Genomic DNA, 15,370 nt, shown 5'->3' with positions numbered 1-15,370 from the left:
TCCCACTAAAGTCCATTGTGTTGTGCCCCAGTCTGCAATGGGACCAGGATTAAGTCATTGGTTTATTCATTTGAATTTTCCATACAGTGGCAGAGAATCTTAGAGTGTGTGTTTCTGAGCACCTGGGTTGTGTCTGTATTCATATCTATCTATCTATGGATGTGTGTGTGAAACACTATACCCCATATTCTTCATAGAAATAATGTTATAATATGGTTATAGCATATCTAAGGTGTATATTATGCAAGATGGGTCTTCTGAGAGATCATTGGAAAGTTTATGATCTGCTGAATATGATTATCCTATTTATATGCATGTATCATTACTGTATTTGAATTTAGGACTATTGACTATGTAACAATTACAAGTTGATTTACACCTGGAAAACGCCCACCACACAGAATGCAATCAGTCTGGATTGGCCATTGGGGAGAACAATAGGACTTTGAAGATGCTAATCTCCCACCTTCCTGAGAAGCTTCCTGGGATGCTACAAAAATAAATAAATAAATAAATGAGAAATCTTATTTTGGTAAACATGGTTATAGAATAGAATAACATTCCTAAAGGGGAAAGCACAAGAAACACAGAAAGGAGAAAAGATCCCTTTTTTAATTTCCATGGAGACAGAAAAAAAATGTGTTCAAAGAGGAAGAATAGAACCCCCGATGCTGGAAACTGGTATACCTCCATTGCTGGTATAAAGTAATGTAGCTCATTTAGAGTCAATTCATCAGACCCCCGTCTGTTGGAAATCAGCTGTAGTTCCACTGGTGTCAAAGTGGTCGGCTCTCCAGCTGATCTATATTGGCACAGCTTGATTGACATCAATGTGGCTCCACCAGCTTATGCCTGATGATGATTGGGTCCAGTTATATATTTCTATACAGAATTGCAGCAGGTTTTAGTCTGAAGCATCCCAACAGAAAGGAAACCAGTATGAATTGTTTGATTCACATCCACATGTTTGGTATTCCTCAGATTCAGTCTCTTTTTATGTTGCCCCTACAGATGACCTATTCTGTGAGTGACTCTGGAGAGAACCAGACCATCTCCGATGTGTTCATCCTGGTGGGGTTTTCGTACCTTAACAAGCTGCAAATCATTCTGTTTCTGGTGCTTCTGGTCACCTACCTGGTCACCCTGATGGGGAACCTGCTTGTTATCCTCCTTATAAAGCTAAACCCCTCACTCCACACCCCCATGTATTTCTTCCTGGTGAACCTGTCTTTCTTGGAAATCTGCTACACCAGCAGTGTGGTCCCTCAGCTGCTGGTTCATCTCTTGGTAGACCTAAAGACCATCACCATTGCGGGCTGCGCTGCCCAGATGTACATCATCTCCATCATGGGCCTAACGGAATGCTGCCTCCTAGCAGCCATGGCTTACGACCGCTACATCGCCATATGTCACCCCCTGCACTACAGAACTTTCATGAGTGGCCGGGCATGTGCACAGCTCATGGGTGCTTCATGGATCATCGGCATCTCGGTGGAAGTAGCTCAGACCACTTGGATCTTCAGCCTGCCCTTCTGTGGCTCCAACCGCATCCACCACTTCTTCTGTGACATCCCACCAGTGTTGAAGATGGCATGCACGGACATATCCAAAAATATGATTATGGTCTTGACTGTGTCAGTTTTGTTCATTTTGGGCCCTTTTTTGTTGATAACCCTGTCCTACATCTGCATTATCTCCACCATCCTCAAGCTGCCGACGGCAGAGGGAAGGCATAAAGCCTTCTCCACCTGCTCCTCCCACCTCATGGTGGTGACTTTGTTCTATGGAATGGGCCTTTTCACCTACCTGAGGCCCAAGTCTATCTCCACCCCGGAGAGTGATCAAATGATTTCCCTCGTGATCACAGTTGCGGCACCTGTATTGAACCCCATAATATACACTCTGAGGAACCAAGAGGTGAAGGGAGCCTTTAGAAAAACAGTAGAGAGGAGCATCTTTTCACACAATCAGTGAAAACAGAGAATGAAAATTAGAGTTACTTAAAACAGGGGGAATGAGGGAAATGCATACATGTTTTGTTGAATTACTGCCGATGACCCTCACTTTTTAATTGAAATTTTGCCATTTGAAAAAATTGGACTTGTAAACCTATCAGGAGAATGGGAAGAGAAACTTGTATTACCAAAAAACCCCAAATTTTAAATATCTTCAAAATCTGGAATGTCAAAGAAAAAAGAAGCTTAAAATGGAAATCCTTTCATAAAATGTTCACCTTGGTTTTTGCAAATTTTACAATTTTCACCAAAATTTTAATGATGGAGAAATCCAAACCATCTCTACAGACAACTCCATTTAGGCTTCACCTTTTCCTGCTCTGTCAGTCCATTGCAGCATTTTAGGATTTGGGTTGGGTTGGGCTGAATTTTTTTGGCTGTCTAATGGATTTCCCGGTGCTCCCTGTTGCCTAATTTTTAATAATATTTCTCAGCACTTATGAACAGTTTCCTATGTAAGACTCTGATGGATCTTTCAATGCCTAACCTGATCAGATCACACAAAAACTCTTGAAGCTCGCTCTTGAATTCCATGGCATTTTGCACAGGTTCAGAGGTCTATGCTAACATATCATGGCGTATATCATAGATTCATTAATTAAAAAGCCATAAGGGACCAATGCTGATCATCTAGTCTGACATTCTGCTTAACGCAGGCAGAGAGTTTCACCTGGTGATTCCTGAGTCAAAGAAGCACTGTACATATTTTATATTACATATGTAAAATAATAGTTGTGTGATAAACTCATAAACTACAAGTGGTTATATCAATATATAACAATATTGCACCAAATGCCAGTGTATATGGGACATCTTTGTATAACTATATGATAAAAATTCCTTTCTATATTTTTATGATGAGAGATACTATTCTGTTTGCTTCTCTACCTATATCATTGCAGCTGTATAATATATACCAAATAAAAAAACTTTATACCTAGTTCAGCATATGTTTTCTTTCACTAAACATCCCTATAATGCATTCATCGGAAGCTTAATATACATTCAGACTCTGAGATGCACTGGCTGGCAGTATGTGATGTTTTGTTATACCTCTTTGATATAATTTGCTGATTTGTTTAAAATGATATTGTGGGCAAGATAAGTAACCTGTTGTGTTGGAAGATGTAAGAGGTATGAACATGTAATGATAAACATAAGAAAAATCCCTTTCTCTGAGAAACTTAGAAGCAGAGTGGCCCAGGGCAACATGACCCAGAAACTACAAATTTATCAAGAAAATTGTAGATATTAGATGATTAACATCTGTGCAGAAGTAATGAGCAGGTTATGTAAAATTCAATGGATAATGTGTTGACTAAAGAATGGAGGAAAATTAAGCAATAGAAAATGTGCAAATGTATGAAAAGATGTATAAAATATGTAAAATTATGTATATATATATGTACATATACAGAAACGTATGTACATATGTAAAAATTTGTATAAAATACATATGTAAAATACATAAAAAATAAGAAAATACATATAAAAATGGGCTGGAGAAATGCTGGATAAGAAATCGACGAATGCAACCGAAGGACCCAAACAGGAGATCCAGGCAGGTGAGGAGAACTGACATCATGGAGGAAGGAAGGACTTTTCAGTGCCCCAGAATGTCTTAACTTGGGAACATTATCCTATTCTGTATTGTCTGTTATTACTTGTGAGGCAGAAATGTATGTCCAGACACTACAAGTAAGATTAATTCTGTTTTAAATTGTATTAAATAAAGGAAAAACTGATTAAGCCTAAATTGGATGGAAATGTGACTCGGTTTCCCACTCTACACTCCCAACAATGTACACAATTTGATAAAAAAGGTAAAGCCCACATAATTGCTCTCATCTCTGCTTTTTTAATTAATTTAGCAAAGGTGTGGCCCTCATACAATAATAATCAGAGAAACAAGCCGTGTCCTGTCAGCGAACACATATGTATTAAGTTAGTATACACCCCACTATGTGAATACATGACAGTTCTACAAACTGAATTAGCGTATGTTCTTCCCAGTGTTCTGTGCACTCATGCTAACCTACACCTCACACTAACAAGCAACAGTATAAATTAGAATTTAACAAAGAAATTTATAAAAGTGAAGATACATTAATTCAATAGCTTAGTACAAATTGTGGGGAACCTTCACAGACCAGGACTTGGAATGCTGTGTCCAAAAGCAAGATATGGAAAATCATGGTTCAGAACAAGGAGTTAAGGAACGAAGTTAAGGGATGAACAGACAGGATGGATTTCTGTGACATAAGACATAAGAATGGCCATACTGGATCCAACCAAAGGTCCATCCAACCCAGTAATGATCAGTGATCTCTCTCCTGCCATCCATCTCCACCCTCTGACAAACAGAAGCTAGGGACACCACTCCTTAACCATCTGGGCTAATAGCCATTAACGGACTTAGCCTCCATGAATGTATCCAGTTCTCTTTTAAACCCTGTTACAGTCCTAGCCTTCACAACCTCCTCAGGCAAGGAGTTTCACAGGTTGACTGTGTGTTGTGTAAAAAAGAACTTCCTTTTATTTGTTTTAAACCTGCTGCTCATTAATTTCGTTTGGTGGCCCCTAGTTCTTATATTATGGAAGCAAGTAAATAACTTTTCCTTATTCACTTTCTCCACACCACTCATGATTTTATATACCTCTATCATATCCCCCTTAGTCTCCTCTTTTCCAAGCTGAAAAGTCCTAGCCTCTTTAATCTCTCCTCATATGGGACCTGTTCCAAACCCCTAATCATTTTAGTTGCCCTTCTCTGAACCTCTGTACGCAGTATTCAAGATGTGGGCATGCCATGGATTTATATAAGGGCAATAAGATATTCTCTGTCTTATTCTCTATCCCTTTTTTAATGATCCCTAACACCCTGTTTGCTTTTTTGACTGCCGCTGCACACTGCATGGACGCCTTCAGAGAACTATCCATGATGACCCCAAGATCTTTCTCCTGATTAGTTGTAGCTAAATTAGCCCCCATCATATTGTATGTATAGTTGGGGTTATTTTTTCCAATGTGCATTACTTTACATTTATCCACATTAAATTTCATTTGCCATTTTGCTGCCCAATCACTTAGTTTTGTGAGATCTTTTTGAAGTTCTTCACAATCTGCTTTGGTCTTAACTATCTTGAGTAGTTTAGTATCATCTGCAAACTTTGCCACCGCACTGTCAGGGGTGGCTCCAGGCACCAGAGCAGCAAGCACCTGCCTGGGGCGGCAAGCCATGGGGTGCAGCCTGCCGGTCGCCCTGAGGATGGCAGTCAGCCTGCCTTCGGCGGCATGCTTGTGAGAAGTCCTGCGGTCCCGAGAGGCACCCCTGCTCTTACACACCCCGAATACTTTGTCCAGTACCTCCCAAATACCATCTCCCAGTACACACACACCCCTCCAGCACCCCAAAATACCCCCTTGAGCTCACCCCCCCACAGCAGTGTCCTCTATTAGGGAACTTGAAATACAGGTGGGGTCACCCCAGATACAGTTGAATTTTAAAGGCAGGTGTTTCTGTTCTCCCTCAAGGTGTGACCGCACTGGGGCCAGGCTCTGGAAGTCTCAGTGAGCTACAATCCCAGCTGGGTCCACAGAGGGCAGTTCCAGGCGGGCGGGGTGATTCCCTGCACAGCCCGGGCAGAGGCAGCGTTGCCCTTTTCTCTCCCCTCATTCCGAAGGCTTGGCCCGGACCTGTGTCACAAAGTTCTGTGAGTTGGGTACACGCTGGGAAAAGCCCCGAGGCCCCCACTCAGGCTGGTGCAGAAAGGGCAGCAGAGCCCGGAGGCCCCCAGCCTGGCTCTCTCTCTCTCCTTCCCCTTTCCCCCTAATACCCTGTGTATCCCGTTGCGGCTGGGCTGAATCTCGCCCCAGGGGGCCCAGCCGAGGGACACCCCGTCTCTCTCTCACTCTCCCGGAGGTCTCTCCCGGAGTCAGGGTCACCGTCCACTGATGGAAGAGGTGCCTGGCAGTTGCGGGGTCAGTCCACCAGCTACCTTGTCCCTGGAGTGCAGGGTCTTGCCTCTGACCCACACGGAGGGAGTCCTCATTGCTCAGTGTATAACAGGGGGGTCGCTTAGCCTCCTGTACAACACGAGCAAGAGCCTTGTGTCCAGCAAGTATAAATGGGAGTGGTTCCTTCCGGGCTTTGTCTGTGGGTCTGGAGGTTCACCAGGAAGAAATACATGAGTGTGTGGAGTGAGGAGTTCAGCTTTATCAGGACGATAACAAGCAGATTCCCTAATAGGGTGACCAGGTAGGTGACAAGAAGCACTAGAAACAGAAAAATCTGCAGCTTGTTAAGGTTTGAAAATCCCACCAGGATGAAAACATCAGAGATGGTCTGGTTCTCTCCAGGGTCACTCTCAGAACAGGTCAACTATAGGCGTGGCAAAGAAAGAGACAGTGGAGCTAGACCTGAAGAATACCAAACGTGGATGTGAATCAAGCAACTGGTTTCCCATCTCCTGCGATCATTCAAGCTAAAACTTGCTGAAGTTCTGTATATAAATATGTAAATGTGCACAGTCAACAGCAGATGTGAAATGGTGTAGCTGTATTGACATCAATCAAGCTATGCCAATGTAAATCAGCTGGAGATCTGACCACACTGGCACCGGTGGAACTACAGCTGATCTCAACAGATCCAGATCTGATTCATAGATTCTAGGACTGGAAGGGACCTTGGGAGGTCATTGAGTCCAGTCCCCAGTGGGAAAAGACCCTTAAAGGTCATTGAGTCCAGCCCCCTGCCTTCACTAGCAGGACCAAGTACTGATTTTGCCCCAGATTCCTAAGTGGCCCCCTCAAGGATTGAACTCACAGCCCTGGGTTTAGCAGGCCAATGCTCAAACCACTGAGCTATCCCTCCCACTAAATGAGCTATATCAGTTTATACTAGCAATGGAGGTATACCAGTTTCCAGCATCAGGGGATCTATTCTTCCTCTTCGAATACATTTTTTCTCTCTCTACATGAAAATTTCAAAAGGAATCAGTCTTTCTTGTTTTCTTTCCCTTTTGGGAATGTTCTTCTACAGCCATATTTTACCAAATAAGATTTCCAAATGAGGGCAAAATTCTGATCTCACTCGTATCTTCATCATGAGAATAATCATGCTAATGCAAGCATTCCCACTGAAGTCACAACTCACATAAGTAAGGACTTATCCATAGATGTGACAAAGAAAGAAACATTGGTGCTGAATATTAGAGACACCAAATAGGTCCATGCGAATTGTACCAATTCATGCTGGTTTCCCATCTGTTGGGAGCCTTCAGTCTAAAATTGGCTCTATGAGTAAACTGATGGTGCTGAGCCCAACATGGTTAAAACACTTTGAAGAATGAAAATCATTATGGGTCAATTTCATCTCCGATGTAAGAATGTTGAAATCAGTGGAGGATTTTGGCCCAGTGGGTACTAAACAAATGTTGTTATTCTTTCCTAAATATTAAAGAACAGTTTAAATTGTTCCTAATATCAAAGCAGCATCCTAAATGCATTGGTTTCTCTCAGCATACAGAACACCAAGGTCCAGTCCCTCAGCTAGTGTAAATCTTAATAGCTCCATGGTTGTACAATGAGCTATACTGATTTACACCATTTGAGGATCTTTGTCTCATCCCCTTGCTATAAAGAGTTTGCAAGATGAAAGTTCCTACAATATAGGAAGAGACTTTTCCCCTGATGTTTTACTTCAAGGTTATTTGTTGACGCGGAGCTTCATAATAATTGACATTACTGTGAAACAACAGAGTTGAAATAAAAATCATCAATAATAAATATAGTATTTTGTATACCCTTCACACCTTCAATATATGGATCTCAAAGCAACACATCAAATGGTAGTGACCCACTAAGGGTGAAGAGACTGGCTTAGCACAGCAAGTCAGCTTTCCCAGCAATGGGAACTGAGGTCTCCTGATACCTGAAACTGTGCCATAACCACAGAACCATTCTCCAGGAATTTCAGCACACACACACACACACACACACACACACACACACACACACAGGAAAGGGTGCATCCCCTCCAATGGGGGCAGCAGATGCACACACACACACCTGCACACACATACATTCAATAGGAATCAAAGACTGAAAATTAAATCAAACAACTGAAGCAAACTCCAATGGCACACTATGCAGAGTGCACTACACAGAACAATTTAAAATAAAAGGGAATGGTGTTCTCTAAATAGGGAGATCTGGCGAAGAGGTGGGAATTCTTCTGCCTCTCTTAAGAGCTGCTTTAGGGAACCTATATTGACATTTGTGAGTACTTTCCTCAACACGAGTATTGCAGTAAATACGGAGCTGGCTGGAAAATGGAGTTTTCATCTCATGGCATATTCCAATATTCCAATATTTGTTTTCACCCTGAATTGATATGAAAGTTGAAATACTAAAAACCCTAAATTTTGATTCAGAAGCATCAATATGAAATATAACAGAAAATTGATAACTGTACTCAATGTCAACATGTTCTCATGGAAAACTCGCAGAAAGCTGGGCATGTGGGAGATCATTTTGTAGGTGTGCTCAGTGGCTCCTTGCTGGATTGGGTCCCATTCAAAACCCGGGCATGGGGGTGGAGGCATGTGCCCTGCTCACCTTATAGCTCGGCTTGGCAGGATGCAATTTCTATTTTTTATATTTTTGACAGATAATATTCATGTTTATTTTTAAGCATTTCTCAGAATTTTTATTTTTGTTTAAATTTGCAAAGGGAATTATGGGGACATCAGAAAATGGTGGAATCAGACAATAATTATTTAATGACAGTAGATATTGAGATTCAAAAAATTAAAGCAGTGATTCTCAAACTTTTTACTGGTGACCCCTTTCACATAGTAAGCCACTGAGTGTGACCCCTCCCCCCTTATAAATTAAACACACTTTTAAATATATTTAACACCATTATAAATGCTGGAGGCAACGCAGGGTTTGGGGTGGAGGCTGACGGCTCTCGACTGCCCACATAATAACCTCACGACCCCCTGAGGGGTCCCAACCCCCAGTTTGACAGCCCCTGAGTTAAATCTTTAGAATGGTTAAAACACAAATGGTCAACATCACATGTCAAAATATACAAAGTAAATATCCTCAAACGAAACTCTAATTAGTTCTTAAGCAGCCTTTTTCTTGCTTTGCCTATCTGTACATTTTAATTGCCATTGATGGAAATACTGGTTCATTAGTTTGTGTCTATGGTGAAATCAATGTTTACTGAAATTTACCCATAGAAATCTAAACCTTCCAAGCCTTCTTATAACTTTTAGTCCAGTGGTCAAAGCATTGATCTGGAATATGGAAGAGCTAGTTCAAGTCCCCCCTCAGGCACAGCGGGAGAAACAATTCCAACAAGTCTCCATTCTTTCAGGAAAATTCTCTAACCAGTGGGTTATGGAATATTCTGATGTGGGCCTTCCCCAGTCTCTCCTCTGGATGCTGTTGCACTCTGGATAAATAGTTAGAACAGAGGCACACAGATGTGTGCCCTAACTATGACCCTACAGAGTCATTCTCACTCTCTCTTTATCTCTCTGTCCTACTAACTATTCCACTGTGGATAAATACTAAAATAGTCATTGGGCCAGAGAGAGTTAAAATTAATATCAGTGATTCAGATTCTCCATTGGAATTCCTTGCAACAAGATATCAATGAGCCTAGAGAGATTCAGAAAGGTACTGGACAACTATATGAATAAGTGGCCAATAAGAATTAAAAAAATAAAAATATAAAAAAAAGGCCAAGAAATACTTCAGATCATAAGTGAACCTAGACTGGAAGATACAGAAACCTTTGTGCTTCAGAGTATATATAAACCTCTGACTGATGGAGGCTAGAGTTAAATTTTCCCAGTGTGCAGGTTCTTTGATAATTACACAATTCAAATTTTCTCCCACCTTCATCTGAGGCATCTATTATTGGCCTATATCATAGAGAGGAGATGATAGATTATTGGTCTGATCTATTCTGGAAGTTTATTTTGGCTGCCTAGAAAGCTATTTCTTCATAATACCTTGTGGCTTTTCTCCAAAGCTGAGAAGCTACAACTTATTTTTTAATCCTAACATATTTTTGCCGGCAGATCAGAATGCAGACTCCTCAGCGCAAGAGGCTTGAATCCCTATTATTTAGCTATCAGCTAGAGCTCCAAGTGCTTTGGGGGCCCCGGCTGAAACTGATGCATGTCTAAAAAGGAAGAAATCTGGGGAAGTGGGCAAGGAGTCTGGGATTCCTTAAAAAGCAGAAGGGAGATAGGTGCCCAACTCCCACTGAATGTCAAAGGAAGTTGTGCGCCTAAAGCCTTTAGCATCCTTTGATAATCCCATTAATGACACCATATCATTTCTCTTGATAATCAGCTGATGCATGGCAAAGCAAGGAAATAGCACTATCAAATATCTTTGTCCTAGCTCATGTTCCACTGCTTGGCTTCCTTCTTGCCAGCTTTCTGTGTGCGTGACTCCAGAAAGAAACCTTCAAGGGAGCAGTAGCTCCAATCAGCTGCCAAGATAGTGTCATGGTTGGGTGCGTGTAGGTGACCTCTCATGTAAGGGAAAGCTAAGATTCCAGTTGGTTTGACCTCCAGCCTTTCTTAAAAGGTACTAGATGCTGCAAGTGTCTCCAAATCCTATTGAAATCAGGGAAGCTGACATAGCTCTTTGCCTGGCACTATAAAGTACTTTCCCAGGGAGGGCTAGATAATGGGATACTAGGGTTGATCAGAGCTATTGATGAATTAATTGATTCAGATGTAAACAAGAACAACACCTATCCAAGGGCCTAAGGGTCACATTTTTGAACACATTTAGGAACCTAGTGGGATTTTCAGAAGCATGTAGGCACTGTGACAAGATGGTCGATATAGTATGGTGGGTCCTGCGCTTTTCTTGGTGGTGGGGGGGCTAAAATACCACCCCTTACCCCTGCTCTTGGGGCACAGAAGGTGGTAAAGGAGGGAAGCGGGGGAGGGGTCTGGGTTTGCTCCTCACTCTGAGTCCCAGCCCCTCTCAACCCCTGCAGGTTCTTACCCTCTTCCCCCTTGGGTGGGGTACCTTCAGTCCTTAAACACTGGGGGAGGGAATGTCCCTCCCCTGCTGGGGCAGGATCTCCCTTACTCCAGTTTTCTGTTCCTCCAAGTCTCACAGCACACCTCCAAGCTCCAGTCCTCTCTCCTTCCTCCTTCCCCCTGACTGCCTGAAGCAAGGGGTTTTATTAGGTTTCTAACAGGGCCTTAATTGATTACAGGTGCTCCAATTAACCTGTAGCAACCCTCCCTAATCTACAGGGAACCATGCCTTAATTAACCTAGGGTTTATATACTTCCCTTCTACCACTTCCCACTGCTCCCTGGCCCTCCTGTATCACAGCACCCAACAGCCACCCAACGGCATCATTAATACTACAGTAAAACCCTAGCAGCATCAAATGATTCTTTCAACAGGAAGTCAGCCAGCCAGCAACCTCTCTGCCTCTCCATATCTTCATCACATCTCAAACCAGTGTCTTCATGAACATGCCTGGAAGGTCTCAAAATTTGTGGTCTTTTGGTCCAAGGTGAGGAGCAAGTTCTAAGGTCTTGGAGTTCTCACAGAGAATATCCTGCCAACACCCCATCTCTCTTGTAGACTGGGGGGAAACAGCATGGATGCCTCTTTTGACCACAGCTGCTATTCATCTGGTGATCCCTGAGATGTAATATATGCACCTAAAAGTGGCAGGCTGAGTGCAGGAAGTCTGGGAAACCACACAATAATGCAGAAATTTAGATATGAATGGACAAAATGTATTCCCAGTGCTGGGAGGTCCCGAAGGGATCTATTAACCCAATGGCATTGGCCCAGATTTACAACTATTCACAAGTGCATGGTGCCCAGCTTGGTGTTCTGTGAGTCTGATTTTCAGAGTGGCTGAGCACTGGTGAATCTAGCTGAAGTCAGTGAGAGCTGTGTATGAAGCTGTATACTCGGAGCCTGAGGTGCTCAATATCAGCAGAGCATGAGTGCAGAGTGGGTGTATAATGCTGCTGGATCCGAATGGAAGAACCTCTCACGCAATTTGCCCTCACCTTGCACGGGCATGAATGACAGAGAAAACACAAGGCAGGAACAATCACGTCCCTTAAAAAAAACAGAAACAATAGATTACACAGATGTTAAAGAAACTAAACTCACCTGAGGTCCTTTTGCCAAGTGCAGATCATGTGAGGATTTCAAACTGACGTGCAGCTTTTGTACACATGCAAGTAACAAGACCTTCTATCCCTAAAAAAAGCACAACAAATTAGCCTAACTGTGAATAGGCAAATCCTGATAAATACGAAGGGATATGAATGGATGTAGATCTGACAGAGAGACCTAATCTTGATCGAGATGAATAAGAGCCTTCTTTTACTTTAGTAAAAGAGGACTCACTTTTACCAGGAGAATGGATGGCGTAACATTCTGTTACCTTTAGGACTTGATCCCTGAAGTTTACTCTGCCTAACAATCTGTGTCACTAATTCACCAACACTTAATGCCACATATGTTTGTGTACAATAAGGGACAGATCTTCCTTGGGTGTCAACCAGCTTCAGAAAAGAGCTACAAAAATGAACTGAGGTCTGGAAAACTGGATTTATAACATGAGACTAAAGGAATCTAATCTATTTATTTTACTAAAGAGAAGGTTAAGAGGTCACTTTTATCATGCAGAAGTTATTAAGCTTGGGTGAGGAATGATTGGGTCCCTGTTATGCTGCAGATAAGAGAAGATGATCATAATGGTTCTTTCTGGCTTTAAATCTATGAATATACAAAGTTAATTGAGGAAGATCCTAAATAAAGTTCTGACCTTTCCTTCATGTTATTTACATTAATTATTTATGCTGTGGTTTTCCAAAATAACGGATGAAGCCAAAGGCTCAATTCTGATTGAAATTCAATGGCTGTTGGGTGCCTAATTCCCTTAGGCTCCTCTGAAAATCCTAGCCTAAGCTCTTTACCATATATAATATTAAATGGGATCTGTGACTCCTAACATAAAGATGAGTGTTCAGTGTCAATAGGTTAGATTGCTGAGTAGATTAAGATTATCAGGGTAATGACATTAATGTTGACTATGCAGCACTGGACTATAGAATCATTCCCACCATCTCTCTGGCTCAATACATATTTAATAATATATCCAATGTGGAAGAGTTTTAACAAGAGAAATTAAAAGATAGCCACACCAGGGTATTCCAGAGACCAGTGGGTAGAACACTCAGCCGAGAGGCGGGGAACCCTTACTCAAATGTCTTCTCCTCCTCAGGCCAAGTGGGGGAATTCAACTAGAATAGCCAACATCTTGGGTGAGTTGTCTAATCACTGGACTAAAGGTTATGAAGGAGGATGTTTTTTCTGTCCTCCCAGCTATTTTGTGTAGAGTTAGGTGTGCTACCAGACCGGGACTCACAGGCCAGATAGGTGTGCGCATCATGCTGAGGCTTAAGCATTAGATTGGAGTCCTGGTGTCTGCTTGATGCAGCAGTGTATATGCTCAGAAGCAGAAACTAAAGTACCTAGGGGACTTTCACAGCAAAAATGTAGGTGCTGAGTTAGTTTAGGCACCTACAAAGTGGGGCGGCAGCCATGTGGGGTTTCATGGCTTGCAGTAGTGCCTAAAACTGGGTTATTGGCACCTAAGTCCCTTTGTGAATCTGGGTGCATGTGCCTACAAGATAATTGCTAGAGAACACTGCTACCATTGGTGCCCTGAAGGGACATATAGGCTGGGATTCTTGAAGGTGGCTAACTCACTTAGGCCCCACTGAACAGTCCAGGCTAACAATTATCTTTGACCTGTAGAGCCTTCCCTTATCAATTTTTCCTTTATTAATATCTAGGGGCAAAATTTTAAAGAGCAACATCTTTGTCCTCACTCACGCTTACTTTGACTGATACAAATCAGAGTCTAAGCTGGATTCCAATCCAAGCAACTGAGAAAAGAGACCAACATTTGGGCCCAATCCTGAAATCCTTGAAGTCTCTATATGGAGAGCCTGGTTCTCCTCTCTCTTACTTCAACTATGATTCTTTGCACTATGAGATTGCCATAAATCTTCATCAGAATCAGGATCCCATTGTGCTGGGCACTATACAAATATATAATAGGACATGGCCCATAGTTACATGCATTACAGTAGAGTCTAGAAGCCCCAGTTGAGAACAGGACCCTATTGTGTTGGAGAAACACATAGGAAAAGACAATCTCTATCCCACATTTTTTATCAATCTAAATAGACAAGATAGACAAACATTGAGAGGGGAAACAGGTGCAGAGAGAGGAAGTGACTGGCCCAAGGTCACACAGCAGATCTGTGACAGAACCAGAACCCAGGAGTAGAACCTAGGTCTTCTGGATTCTACTTACTAGACTAGACTCTGCTTCAAGCCTGTCATACAACAGGCAATTCATAGCTCAAAGGAAATAATTTCATTAGCTTTTCTGAGAGTTGGATTAGGCCCTAACTGGATAAAGCATAAGAATGTATCTAAAGATGCTGCTGGAAAACTGTGTCCATTGCTGGTGTTCACAATTCAAGAAGGATGTTGATAAATTGGAGAAGGCCCTGAAAATGATTAAAGGGTCGGAAAATATGCCTTATAGAGATAGACTCGAGGAGCTCAGACTATTCAGTTTAAGCAAGAGAAAATTAAGGGATGAGTTGGTTACAGTCTATAAGTATCTACACGGACAACACATATTTAATAATGGGCTATTCCATCTAGCAGAGAAAAGTCTAACATGATCCAGTGGCTGGAAGTTGAAGCTAGACAAATTCAGCCTGGAAATAAGGTGTAAGATTTAATAAAGTAATTAACCACTGTAGCAATTGTAAAAGGTCATGGTGGATTCTCCATCAAGGGCAATTTTTAAATCAAGATGGGATTTTTTTCTAAAAGATCTGTCCTAGGAATTATTGTGGGGAAGTTCTATGGCCTGTGCTCTACAGGATGACTAGGTGATCACAATAGCCCCTTCTGACCTCGGAATCTCTGATTCCATTAATGTATATGGCACCTCTTTTGTATCCCATGCGGGGTTAAGGAGTGAGGTTGTGCTTCAGTCAGGAACAGGCATTTCTTTGGCTTTTAGTGTTTCTTATACCTTCCCCTACCCTATCCCCTTCACCCCTTCTGACTGGTTGCTTGATCTTATCTAGGAAGAGGAGTTGAGGCAGGACTGTCCTTCAAGTGTACGCTCATATATTGAACTCCCACTCTACCCAGCAACACTTCAACTCTATCTCTTATCTCTTTTCAACTCATCTTCTTGTGGGCAGATGTAACACACAGTGTCTTTATTCTTTGTTCAC

At 42.1% G+C, this 15,370-nt stretch overlaps 1 protein-coding gene across 1 annotated transcript; it reads left to right on the top strand.

Annotated features, from left to right (window-relative positions):
• The first annotated feature begins 1,011 nt into the window (after window positions 1–1,011).
• LOC135975541 (olfactory receptor 10A4-like) lies at window positions 1,012–1,974 on the top strand. Its single transcript, XM_065566760.1, has one exon. The coding sequence runs from the start codon at window positions 1,012–1,014 to the stop codon at window positions 1,972–1,974; it is 963 nt and encodes a 320-aa protein (XP_065422832.1).
• The last annotated feature ends 13,396 nt before the right edge of the window (window positions 1,975–15,370 follow it).

This window comes from Chrysemys picta, chromosome 13, assembly GCF_011386835.1.
Source record: "Chrysemys picta bellii isolate R12L10 chromosome 13, ASM1138683v2, whole genome shotgun sequence".
NCBI lineage: Eukaryota > Metazoa > Chordata > Testudines > Emydidae > Chrysemys > Chrysemys picta.
This window is presented reverse-complemented; position numbering and strand designations above follow the sequence as displayed.

What these genes read in the sequence shown, in the direction of transcription:
- LOC135975541 (XM_065566760.1), top strand. Translation starts at nt 1,012, where the DNA reads ATGACCTATTCTGTGAGTGACTCTGGAGAGAACCAGACCATCTCCGAT.